General features: G+C 36.9%; 1 protein-coding gene across 1 annotated transcript; it reads left to right on the forward strand.

The window, feature by feature from the left end:
* The first annotated feature begins 264 nt into the window (after window positions 1-264).
* On the forward strand, window positions 265-717 carry LOC135276373 (keratin-associated protein 15-1). Its single transcript, XM_064379997.1, is given in 1 exon segment — window positions 265-717. A coding segment is annotated over 1 exon segment (453 nt).
* Window positions 718-14,235: the final 13,518 nt, after the last annotated feature.

Raw genomic sequence — 14,235 nt, forward strand, 5'->3', positions numbered from 1 at the left:
GAGAAATGGCATTTTTGTTTCATGAACAATTGCTTTGAAAAACTAATGAAATTCTTTCATATAGAAGTCTGCATTCATAAAAAAAAGCTCTTTGAATGTTAATGTATTTCATTTTCAATGGAGCATAATTAAGTGTTCTCATTAAAATGGGCACTTTTGACTATATCCATTGCTAGAGTATGTCAGTATCCAGTATAGAAGGGAACATTCACACACACACACACTCCTCACTGCAACTCAGCTGAACTCAGAACTCCTAGTAACATGTCTTACAACTGCAGCTCTGGAAACGTCTCCTCCCACTGTTTTGGAGGTTACCTGGGATGTCCAGTTTCCACTTATAATTCGTTCTACACCACCAATGCCATCTATTCTCCAAATACCTAACAACTGCGCTCCTCTCTTTACAACAGCTGTCAGGAGACCTATTGTGAACCCACCAGCTGCCAGACACCCTTCAATTTGGTCAGATCCTATCAGACATCCTGCTACCACCCAAGGAATTCCATCTTCTGCAGCCCCTGCCAGACTAACTACATAGGATCCCTTGGATGTGGAAACACTAGCCTTGCATCTCTTAGTTATGGAAGCACTGGCTTCCAATCTCTGGATAGTGGGTCCAGCTTTTAACAACCAACTACCTTTCTGTCCAGGAATTTCCAGGCAATTTGTTACCAACCAACCTTTGGGTCTCGCCTTTGTGGATCAACTTACTGAATATTCTCCATTCTCTCATGATTATTCTGTACTCTATGGAAATCTAACACTCAGCCTGTCCAATATCTGTGATTGTTGACCATCTACATCAGCAGGACTCAGTATCCTAGCCCTCCTGGAAGTATATGATTGAACATGGACAAATTAATCTTGACCTAGGAACTTTCTTGATCTGAAAGGAAATATATCTTGAATTTCAATTTTTGTGTCAATGCTTATAATTATTTCTGTTATCATCTTTCTAAAATTCTTCTCTTATTATTTTCCCATAGTTCTTCCATTCAAGTGTATTTCAAATAGTTGCAATATTTTAAATAAACTTATTTCTTTGGCATGAATTCTGGTATTCTATTTTATTTTATTAATATAATACATTTAGGTCGGGCATGATGGCTCACACCTGTAATCTCAGCACTTTGGGATACTGAGGCTGGTGGATCACTTAATGTCAAGAGTTCGAGGCCATCCTGGCCAACATGGTGAAAACCTGTCTCTACTAAAAATACAAAAATTAGCCAGGCGTGGCACACACCTGTAATCCCAGCTACTTGGGAGGCTGAGGTTGGAGAATCACTTGAACCTGAGAGACAGAGGTTGAAGTCAGCAGAGATCATGCCACTGTACTCCAGCCTGGGTGACAGAGCAGGACACTGTCAAAAAGAAAGAAAGAAGAAAGAAAGAAAGAAAGAAAGAAAGAAAGAAAGAAAGAAAGAAAGAAAGAAAGAAAGAAAGAAAAGGAAAGGAAAGGAGACACATTTAGTGAATTCATCCTATATCTTCAATTGTCTTCATGCATGTCTGTAATCCCAGCTACTCAGGAGGCTAAGGCAAGAGAGTCACTTGAACCTGAGAGACAGAAGTTGCAGTCAGCCAAGATCATGCCACTACATTCCTGCCTCTGGGTGGCAGAGTGGGACTCTTTCTCAAAAAAAAAAAAAAAAAAAAAAAAAAGATGCATTTAGTGAATTCATCCCGCATCTTCCACTGTCCTCAGTAGGTAAGCTTTTTTGTTTGTTTCATATGTTTTACTGCTATTTTGTTGAATAGAAAACAGAAAGTGTAAAGGAAAATTTAAATATATAACCTATCTCATGTCTTAAGAGATTTTAATCTCCTCATAAGGGCATTTTTTATATATTTGCTTTAGAAAAATTCGTTTTAGTCTTTCATTGAAAAAAATATTTATTGAGGTCCCAATATATACCAAGCATTATGCTGAACAAAGACACAAATTCTCTGTTTCAATAAGTTCACACACATACAATTATAATTTATCATTATATGGCAAATGGAATAATGGGGATGAGACACTCGGAGAAAATCATATAAACCCATTATTAAAAATAGAGGAAGTAAGTTACACTTAATTTTAAAAGAACAACTCTTACTGATCAATTGTGTCCATTGCAGTCCTTTGAAAAGCAGCTGCCAAATGGGATTAAACATGAAAAAGATTTATTGGTGAAAATACCAGTGATGGATAATGGGGAGGTAGTTGGAGAGGCCTGGGAGAGCTGTACTACTGTGGCATATGTCTAACCTCGGGGAACAATGGAGGGAAGGAAGTTTGGCCCAGAAGAAATTTCTTTAGGGCAATTCTAAGAAAGTTTTGGCTAGTCACCCATCAAAGGAGCCTTACATGTCACCAAAATGTGCCTGCTTTAGCATCTTTGGCAAGAGTATTTATTAACAAGAATGGATGACAGACAACCTTGGCACAGAAGCAATGGTAGATTCAGAGACCAGTAGCTGGAGCTGTCTATCAATTAATAATTCTCCCTGATGCAGGAGATTTAAGAGGTACATTTGAGTAGCTTCCACCTTCATATTTATTCTGATCCTAAATAAGGCCAGTGCTGATAAACAATGGTAAAATAATAAATTATAACTTGGAATTTTTCATGTTTTTCTTACTTTGATCAAAACGTGAATTATTATGTCAGACCCTATATAGGACCCACTGAATGAAAATCTACCCCTACTACTGAATAAGAGAGAAAATCAAGAATCATTAAATGGTTATCTTTGATTTTAACTGATGCATTAAGCAGACAGGACTCAGGGCACAATTAGAAACTACTTCATTTTTTTTTAACACCATTGAACTTCACACTTCAATGCAGGGCTCTAGCTTCCCCGAATCCCTGAACAATACAATGGGTAGATCTACGACCACATTAAAGTATCAAGAAATATTTTCATTTCACATTAGCAGTTCAAAGCTGCATAATTTAAAAACCAGATTTGGACAGTGACAGTCAAAGCTGCTCCCTTTCCCCTTAGTTCAGGCCTGTCATGTGTTTCTAGAGGACACCAGTGGTTTAAAGAAGGTTGTTTTTTTTTTTTAATTTCCATATTCCACCTTGTCTTCCAACGGTGTACTTCTCCTTGCTTCTGTTTGATTCAAGAAGATACAATTGGAGGAAAGAAAATGACAACAGGGCCATTTGCCTCAACATGATGCTTTAGACCACCTGTGTCAACATGGACTTTGTTGTTTGCTTCTGAAAACTTATGGGGATGAGATAACATCAACAAATAGCTCGTTTCACTGCATGCTTTGGGAAATTTCTATAGGTTAATTTGTTGGATCCAATAGTCTGCAGACCTGAATAAACAGTCCCCTAATTAAGCAACAGTTTATGTATCAGGGGACTCATGTCAGCTTCCTCTCTTTGCTGTGCCCATCAATTCTAAATTATGACATTATAAATATACCTAATTCCAATCAGTTCTCTGCTTTGAAGGACCCGTCTTAAACCAGATCAGCCCAGAATCTCATTTCTAACACCTCTCTGGGGAAACACAGCAAAGACTTACAGTAGCATTCTTCTTTGTGGCAGGGAGCTCAGATGTACTTCATTGCATCTTAAAAGATTTTCTGGTGATCTTACAGGATTTGTGTATTTAGCTAGGACCCAATCTTTGCCACTGAATATCCTCTGTTATTATGCACTCTGGACTGAGCATGAAATGTTTGTGCCCCTCCTCCAAATTCATATGTTAAACTCCTAATTCCCAATGCAATGGTATTTGGAGACAAGGCCTTTTGGAGGTAATTAGCTTATGAGAATGGAATCTTCATGTGGGAATCGGTGCCTTTATAAGAAAAGACACAAGAGGGTTTGCTTCTGGTCTCTGTGCTCTCTGCTATGTAAGGATGCAGAAAGTGGTCATCTGAAAACCAGGAAGAGAGCCATCTCTAAAAACCAAATAGGTCAGAACTTTGATCTTGTACTTTCCAGCCTCTGGAACTGTGAAAAATAAATTTCTCTTGTTTGAGTCTCCCAGTCTATGGTATCTTAGTCTGAACTAAGACACCACAGATGTCTGAATATTGGTTCTTTTTCTAGTGGAGACGTTGGTGTGTTTTCTAGTAACCATCTTCTTCCCACCCCAGCCCACTCTGCCTCGAACCCCTGTACTGAATATTGCCTGACAGAGTTAGCACACCCTTCCATGACTTCTCCCTGACTCCTCATCCACAGTTCCTGCCTGCTAGGGCTCCATCCCACTGACCTTTCTTCTGCCAGGATCCATTTGTCCTGGAGGTGGCCTTCTTGGCCCATAGGAAACACACATTCACAGCACTGTCCATGGAAGTGTGATTTGGTCCTAGAGCAGGTGTCTTCCACTCAGCTAATTCTAATGGCTCCCTGCTTTAAGAGTATGCTAGTCTAGTCTCAAAGCTCCAGGAGATACAGAAACACTCAATTTTCTGCCTTGCCCTCTTGGTGGGCAAACAATTCTAGACACACGACATTTTCTTTTATTAGTGTGACACTTTTAGTAAATGCATCCTGCACTTACTACTGTTTGCATTAAGTAAACTTGTTTTCTTAGCTTCATGTGTTTCTTTTTTTCCTGCTGGAAAGAAAACTGAGTTTAGAGAGGATTTGAAACATATGACATATCTCATGTCTTGAGAGATTTATATCCCATCATAGAGCATTTGATCATATAATTGGGTTGGAAAATATTATTTTCAGTTAGGCATTCATCAAACAAGCATTTGAGTTCCTATAATATAAAATATTATCTTTTTTTTTTCATAGTTTTTCTCTGCCACCTAGGCTGGAGTACAGTGGCACAATCTTGACTCTTAACTCACTGCAACCTCTGCCTCCTGGGTTCAAACAATTCTCCTGTCTCAGCCTCCTGAGTAGCTGGGACTACAGGCGCTTGCCACCATGCCGGGCTAATTTTTGTATTTTCAGTAGAGACGGGGTTTCACCATATTGGTAAGGCTGATCTTGAACTCCTGACTTCAGATAATCTGCCTGCCTCGGCCTCTCAAAGTGCTAGGATTACAGGCATGAGCCACTATGCCTGGCCAAAGCATTCTTATTATAATGAAACTACTGTCTGTCATTCAGCCAGCCACCATACTCTCTATGAATGGGCCTCATCACCTTCTCTCCCTCCCCAAAGAGAGGGAAACGGTGTATATATGTGCATATCTTTGTGTGTCATGGGGGTAGTACTATCCCACAAGAATGAAACTTATTTCAGAGTAAACCTCATTCTCTTACAAATGTCTAAACTGCACTTTAGGGGTATAAGGCTCAGGAAAGTTGTAAAGCTGTCATGGCCACCTCTAATCATGGGGATGTGCCTAGGACTGGGATGTATTGTCATTTACCAATATTTGCCCTCAGCTTTGGAGACTCTATCAAACTTGTAGCTTATGTGCAAAGCACCCTGTAAAATTCTTTTACATAAAGATAAAAGAAAACTCATTATATAAGCTCAATAATGAGAAAGTGACATAAGAACTATAATTCTATATGAAATACCATGGATATTCACAAATATAGAGTCAGTGTGAATAAAATCATACTGTCACAGAACAAATTTTTTTATAGAGCTTTTCTTCTAGATCAGGAGTCAAAAAATGATGGCTGGTGGGCCAAATCCAGCTATCACCTTTTTCTATAGATAAAATTGATCAGAACACAGGCACAAGCATCCATTTACATATGGTCTATTGTGATTTTCACGCTACAGTGGAAGAGTTGGTGGTTCCGAAAGAGATCATATGTCTCTTAAGGCCTTAAATATTCACTATCTGACCCCTTTCAGAAAAAAATAAAACGTTTGCCAACCTTTGCTTTAACATGATGGAACTTGTTCCAAAATTTTACCATAATGCTGAAATTTCTGGTAACTACAATAAAGGTACATCAGTTAATTCTTCTCACTTCTTTTCCTTCACTTTATCTGCACTTTGGAGGAGCATCAGTTGGAGTCTCAACATCAGTATAAATGGCTTCTGTGTTCTTTTAAAATTTGAAATGAACAGACATCAACAAAGTATTTCACAGATAATCGAAGTTTCTCCATTTGACTGAGAGTGTTGAGTGTAAATCCTAGTAAAAGAGCAGGAAAAGACTTCTGTATCAGCTCAAGTAGCCAGGCAGAAAGAAAAAGGGACAAATTCCTCCTTCCTCTGCCTTTTGTTCTATTATAGCCCTCAATAGATGGGATGAAGCCTATCCAGATAGGAAAAGGCAATCTACTGAATCCATTGATTTAAATGTTAATCTCATCCAGAAACACTCTCACAGAGACCCCAAAATGATGTTTAACCAGATACCTGGGCATCCTCTGATCCAGCCAAGTTGACACAAAATATTAACTATAGCAATCATTCTAACAACTAAAGTTATAGTTTGTATATAATTCTGTTGGCATGTATGTTAATTATATTATTTCTTATTTTAAATTACACTTTCCAGGACCTAGCATAAACTGCGGCACATGGCAGGTCCAAATAAATACTTATTTAAATGAATATGCTTTCTTGTACTTGAAATATAAACTCTTTGTGTAGGTGATTGTCAGCATGAAATGTTTGGTGGAAACAGCTGAAGAGGTTCATAGTAAAGTGCTCATGTAAGGAACTAAATTGAAATGTTGAGGCAAAGGGTAAAGCCTGTGATATCAGCTACAAAGCTTCAGAATGAAGAAACACAGTTCACAATCCATTTTACCACTGCAGGTAGATACGAAATTCAGTTCTCTGTTGTAGAACACATAGAATAAGTCACACAAATTAAAGAAAACTCTTGGAAGACCCAAGGGATAATAAAACAGAGCCTATAACCTAGCAATTAGTCTTGATTATTTGAAATAGAGTGAAGAGATATTCTAATTCTTACCATTATCTCTTAGTCTATGATGATCCTGAGTGAGTGTGATCTCAAGAGATAATGTAGGCATTTTAGAAGCTTGTCACAAAAATGTCATATTTTTCTCTATTACAATTGAACAGGTCATTATAAGGTAAACACCATCAAACTTATTGTGTCCAGATGCCATAGCAGAAGAATACTTGCTAAGTGGGTAGCTCGCCATTATTTTAGATTTAGGAAGTATAAACATTTTGATTCAGCAGTCAACCATAGCACCATAGCATTCATGGAGTGATATAATATTGCATCCATATTGTCCTATCTCCATTCCAAATGGGGTCCAGCATCCACTGTCCAGAACTATCCCACACAGTTCATTTCTAAAATACCCATCTAAAGCAGTGGTTCTATACAGAAGATAATTTTGCCCCAGGGAGACATATGGCAATGTTTGGCGATATTTTTCATTGTCAGGAACCGAGGGCTGCTACCGGCATCTAAAGGGAAGAGTCCAGGGGATGTTGCTAAGCACCTTACAACACTCAGGATGGTACAAACATAATGAAGAAGTATGCTACCCAATTGTCAACAGTGCCAAGATTTATGGAAATTGCAAAAAGAGCAAATACTTGGTTAAAATGCAGGAAACAAAGCAGAAAAGCAGAGAATGATAAAAGAAGATTTTAAAAAAGGGATAGTAAAGGAATAAAACAAACATGAGGAATGCGATGGCCAGAAATAGCATAAGATGGAAAACTAGATTGAAACAATTTTTGGAAACAAATTCTCTGAACATTGCCTTCTGCTCTAATATGCTTCTTGTGCACAGCTGAACTAGAGTTGTGTTCTTAGTAGAGCTGCACTGTGGAGTATGTAGGACTCATTAGCGGAAAAGCCATGACTGTGAATATGCATAGACATTTTATTGAAAGCTTTAGTTATTAAAGTGACAATTCTGTCTCTCTCTGTCCACTAAGATATCATATTGATTCTGTTTCTCTGGAGAACTTTGACTAATACATTGATATAATCTTATGAGAAAAGCAATAAAGATTGGAGGACTTCTCCCAGAAAAGATAAAGCTTGACTTAGGACCTAAAGGATTATAGATTTAGATGGCAGGGTAAGATCACAGGAAAGGGACATCACAGGTAAAACGTAAAAAGCAGTGTTCGAGCAAAGGTGAGGATTCTGACGCACAAGATGCATGAGGACAAGAGCTTGAGCTTGAACTAGAAAGGTTATTGGTCACAAGATACCATACTAACAAACTTACATAATATTACATAAGAAACAGGAGATCACTGGAAATTTCTAAGTAATCATTTCAGAATTTCCATCTATCATCTAAATGTAATCTACTATTTTGGCAGATTTTCAAATGAGATCTTTTATTTGACTGTTTTAGGCAATATTTTAGTTGAGATAACATTTGCAATTCACTTTGTTTATGTTTTATTATTTGAAATAATTCTGGCTAAGAAAATATTGGAAGTATTTTTTAGTTTGAAAGCTATATTCTGTTTTCCAAATTTTCCCAACTTGGCTTGAAGGATCCCTTAGATAACGATTGTATCTTCTACATAATTTGTTACCTCCAGAGTATCATTTAATAAAAGGTTAGCAAGTGATTCATTCTTCTTTTAAGGAAACACAGTACCTTTGATATAAATTATTTATTAAGTGTAGAAAGCTGGCTTTATGTCTTGTCCTGATCCACATTACATCAACTTAGTATTCTCCGCTGTTTCTAATGTGCATGTCATTGTGAAGCACATAGATCATGCTTACTATATACTTCCTGATGGAAACAGGAAACTTTGTGCAGCTGAAACAATCCTCTTAGAGGAGATGAATGTTCCATCCCAGAAGCAGCAGGTATTTATCATTCACAGTTTCAGGTACCTTTGTGTATAAAGGGATAAAAGACAATTCAAAGAATGCATTACCTCTAGTAGCAACTTATATCTCTAGGCTTTGATTGTTCTATGGAAACAAGATCACGACATTCAGAAAGCTTCATTGTAGACAAAATTTAATTATGAAAATTAGAGTCATTCGTCTTTTCACTTTTAGGTTATGTTCAAAAGCAGTAGTCAAAATTTGGTGGGCTTTTAAAAAACAATATACATGTTGTAGCAATATATTTTAATAATCCATAAAATAACACAAAGGGATGTGTTGGGTATTTGATTTGTTTATATACACAATATGACATCTGAGGTATAATAAAGCTTATTTATCCAAAATCAAACAGCAAGCCAGTAGTGTGTTGTCAACTCAGGTCTGTTTTTAAAACTCCCTCTATATATTTTGTGCCATATTACCTTTATGCAAGAGGTTAAAAAAAAGTACAAATAAAAGAACATTCATCCTGATCATAGTAAACTGTCACAATCTCCTGGGTAATAAAGTACGTGTTTTTCTCAGTCAACCTTTCTAAGCTTTTTAAAGCAAGGTAATATTGAGCATTACTTTTTCAAAGATCCTGCTAACATAGTATTCAGGTGTTAGGGATCTGTTCTATTGACAGTGAATTGCATTTCTACAAATTTGTTTCACATAGCCTGGTAAGAGGCAGGATGAATGCTGAAAAATGTTGTTAGAGGCACTAACAGCACACATGATGAATTTCTCTAAGGATACTTATTTGAGCCAATGGAGCACAAATGGAAGAACAGTGATATGAAAGAAATAGTGTGGAGAGTTGAACAACGTTCATGCAACTGAAGACAGGCTCGACTTAAATTTTGACACCTCTACATAAAAACAAAAGTGATTCATGCAGAACTAAGTATAGAGCAGGCTTTCTTGCATATGATACAATTCACTCTGAATATCCACTTAGCTACTACAGTTTCACAACCGCTAAGTAGAGATTTTTAGCTATTTTGATATTGACTTAAGTAATTGGATTTTGCATAACGTTAGAAGAAACACAAAGAAAACCAGCATAAAAATTAAGGACATGGAGCATTTTAATTTTGCTCCTTTATATGCCATGCTCAGAATATTCTGCCTATTGAAAGAGAGTAATGAAATTCTGTAATGATAAATTCTAAATTTTTAAGATCATAGTACCAGGCTGATAGGAGACTCTGGTCACTGACTGAAAACTCATTCCATTTCTTTAAAAATTATTCTTTATATCCCAATTTTATACAAATTCTATTGTGAAGATTCAGAATATATTTAATTTGTCCATTGCCCCCCATCCCCCAAACATACACTGTATTTCAATGGGTGCACACAACTATTTGTGATTTATATATGTTGTATGTATATAACCATTTATTTATCAGAATTCATTAACATCAGCTCTGTTAAAAATATAAATATTTTCCCACTTAAAAAACATTTTGTGAAATCATTAAGACTAAATATAAAAAAAAAAAAAAAACAGAAGAATAAAATGTATTTATTGAGAGACAAGAATGTTTAGTATCCCCTGAGGTAAATTATGAAAGGGTGACTTAATATACCCTCTCTCAGTTTCTACACATTCTTCTTAAGAAATCTATTTAAGTATTTTTTATTTTTTTGTTTGTAAACTGAGTTATCAGGGATGATTTTTCTGACATATGAGCTCATGACCTTCAATGACCCCTCTTAGCCTATTTTTTTTCATTTTTACAATGGAATAAAATAATCTATTTGGCAGAATTACTCTAAGTATTTAAGAAGACTATATATATATATACACAAATACATATATACACACGCTTGTTATATAATGGAAGGCCTACAAAAGTGTTAGGGCATTCTCACTATTATTTTCAATCATTTTAATTTATATGCCCTAAAATATAAAAATTTACTCTGTCAATAGTCAATATTTATGGAATATCAACTTGTGGCAGTCACTGTGGTGGCTTTGGGTTTAAAAAGATGAAAAGACGATGGGGAGCAATGGCTCACTCTTGTAATCCCAGCACTTTGAGGGGCCGAGGTGGGTGGATCACAAGGTCAGGAGTTCGAGACCAGCCTGGTCAATATGGTGAATCCCCGTCTCTACTAAAAACACAAAAATTATCTGGGTGTGGTGGCACATGTCTATAGTCCCAGCTACTCAGGAGGCTGAGGCAGGATAATCTCTTGAACCCAGCAGGAGGAGGGGTTGCGGTGAGCCAAGATTCCGCCACTGTACTCCAGCCTGGGTGACAGAGTGAGACTCTGTCTCAAAAAAAAAAAAAAAGAAAGAAAAAGAAGTGAGAAGACATAGTTTTTCTTACCCTCAAAATCTTACATGACAGTTTAAAAAATAGAATATTAGAAAGACGATCCTCGTATGTATTTAAATGTTTTAGAAACAATAGGCTCTCTCTAGCTCTAGAAGAAAATTCTTTCCAAGTGCTATAAGATTAAAATGGACACCACATAGGAATGTTGTTACCTTCCCTTCTATGTGAGCTTTCAAAACTGTATCCAAGACCAGCTCTACCAAAGAATATGCACACCCTCTCTGACACAGGAGAGCTCTCTGCTTTGTTATCAGAGCAGTGCGTGCCACTGCACTTTCTATAAAGCAGAAGCTTTCAAATTCACGTGACCGGACTTATACCGAAAAATACTTTTACTTCAGAACTTCTCTTGATCTTTCTCAGAAAACTCAAACATTCAATGACTCAAATAATTTCTATTTTATCTCATATGATCCCATTTCACTCCATTCTATTCTATTTTTTCTCACTAAAAGTAATACTTATCATCATCAACAAATAAACTTTGTGATCAATAGTACAAGTTTCACATTTTAAAGACATTTGCTTAAGAGATTACCCACATGGGATTTACTAAGGTGGCCAATTCCATGTACTGTTTGACCGTATCACACAAAAAATTCATTCCTTTATTAAAAAGTCTACTCTCTGTCTCAGTAAGTGGAACGGAGTTCCCATTAAACCATGGTTCAACTATTAGGTCACTAGATGCTCACAGAAGAAATCTTAAGCACCTAGACATGTTTTATCAGATGAAATTATAAACTGAGGACTGAAAGATAATTGAAGACAAAATTAGAGTCTCTGCCCTAAAAGAGATGAACTGAAATTAGGAAAACATACTGATGCAAGTTTAAAATCAATATTTTTTAAAATAACACATAAAATATCTGCTTACATTTTAGAATCCAACTTTGGGAGGACGAGGCAGGAGGATCATGAGGTCAGGAGTTAGAAACCAGCCTGGCCAATATGGTGAAACCCTGTCTCTACTGAAAATACAAAAAAAAAAAAAAAACTAGCTGGGCATGGTGATGAGTACCTGCAGTCCCAGCTACTAAGGAGGCTGAGGTAGGAGAATTGCTTGCATCTCGGAGGCAGCGGTTGCAGTGAACCAAGATTGCACCACTGCACTCCAGCCTGGGCAATAGAGGGAGACTTCATCTCCAAAAAAAAAAAAAAAAGGAAAGAAAGAAAGAAAGAAAAAAGAAGAAAAGAAAATAATATTAATCAAGTAGATATTTAAGTTTGAATTCTTTCAATGATCTTAAGTTTAATCTTTATATGGTGCATTACAATCTATTTTTTAAAATTTATTTAAATTTCTTTTTTGAGATAGTCTCTATCACTCAAGCTAGAGTGGAATGTCATAATTACAACTCACTGAAACCTAAACTCCTGAGCTCAAGCAATCCTCCTACTTCAGCCTCCCGAGTAGCTGGGACTACAGGCATGTGCCACCACACCCAGCTAATATATATTTTTTTCAATTTATTTTTTGTTGTTGTTGAGATGGAGTCTCCCTATGTGGCCTAGGTTGGTCTCAAACTTCTGGGATCAAGTGATCCTCCTGCCTCAAACTACCAAAGTGCTGAGGTTACAGATCTCCATCACAGTTTATGTGGTTCTTTCATGCACACACATTATTTTATGAATGCTATCTATTATATTATAAAAATAGTTACTCTTTTTGTAAAGATAATAAATTATGACATTTTTTCCAGTAGGGAATTGGTAAGTTACTAATATTTAAAAGTCAAAAATTTCCCTAACTATGCCAACACATTGGTTGAAAATTTCCTTAAATTAAGCAGTTGATCCTAGATCCTTATGAATCAGTACTGTAGCAAGATGATCATCTTTTCCACAGAGTGAGATATCACAAACTAGATCACAACTTAAAGATGAAAAGCCAGGAGAGCGTCTGCCCAGAGGATGAAATTTACTACTGCTGGAACTATAAATCTGATATACCTTCTCTGGCAAGGATGGGAGAGGGAGAAAAATCTTGGCTGGCACTACTGGGACCGAACACAGCACTGGCAGACAGTGGCCTTGGGGAGAGAATCGTGCAGTCATTGTGGAAATTGGGAACTACCTCAAAAGGTATTGGGAAGAGAACAGAGGAAGCGGCTTGGACAAGAAGACTGAAGGAGAAATGCTGAGGCCAAGGGAGCCTCAAGGACTTAGGTAAAATTTCCAAACCAACAATCATCAGGCCAGGTATTAGAAAATATGGTTTTGGTGAATTTTCCTTTAGAAAGTGCCCTGGGGCCAGGTGAGGTGGCTTATGCCTGTAATCCCAGCACTTTGGGAGGCTGAAGTGGGAGGATCACTTGAGACCACAAATTCAAGAAAAACCTAGGCCACATAGTGTGACCTTGTCTCTATAAAAAAAAAATTAAAGATTAGCTGGGTGTAGTGGTGCACACCTGTACTTTCAGCTACTCAGGAGGCTGAGGTAGAAGGACGCTTGAGCCTGGGAGGTTGAAGGTGCAGTGAGCCACGACTGCACAACTGCACTCCAGCCTGGATGACAGAGTGAGACCCTGTCCTCTCCCCCACACCCCAAAAGGAAAGAAAATGGTCTGAGACAAAATATATAACCCCATTCTTATCCTGTATGTCCTATAAGTGGATGCATATCTACCCAAAATGATCTGAGTGAATCTATCACATTAATCAAATTACTAACACTGACATGTCACATGCATTAATATTTAGTTGAATTTTCTGGGAGTTGGTGATAAGGAATATCCACTTATACATTATGGAACTTGTAAAATATTTTATTTTTAGAAAATAATTTTTGTTTTATCAAGAGTTATTCAACATAATTTTATTCATTACTTTCCAAAACATTGAATTAAAATATGCTCCAGGGCTAAGCATCTTGTGCAAGCAAAAGAAAGTATATGCCTAAAAAGTAGGCCTTCAAAAATACTCTATCAATATGATTTTATCACTACAATTTAAACTAATTGCCACGCACCTTTTTTGAAAAATTTTTTTAAATATCACATATTTTATTAGTCCATTTGCATTGCCATAAAGACTGCATAATTTACAAAGAAAAGAGATTGACTTTGGCTCATCGTTCTGCAGGCTGCAGAAGCATAACACTAGCATCTGCTCAGCTTCTGGTGAGGGAATCAGGAAGCTGA

Source organism: Aotus nancymaae, unplaced genomic scaffold (genome assembly GCF_030222135.1).
Source record: "Aotus nancymaae isolate 86718 unplaced genomic scaffold, 86718_ANA_hifiasm-v0.15.2.pri h1tg000022l_1, whole genome shotgun sequence".
NCBI lineage: Eukaryota > Metazoa > Chordata > Mammalia > Primates > Aotidae > Aotus > Aotus nancymaae.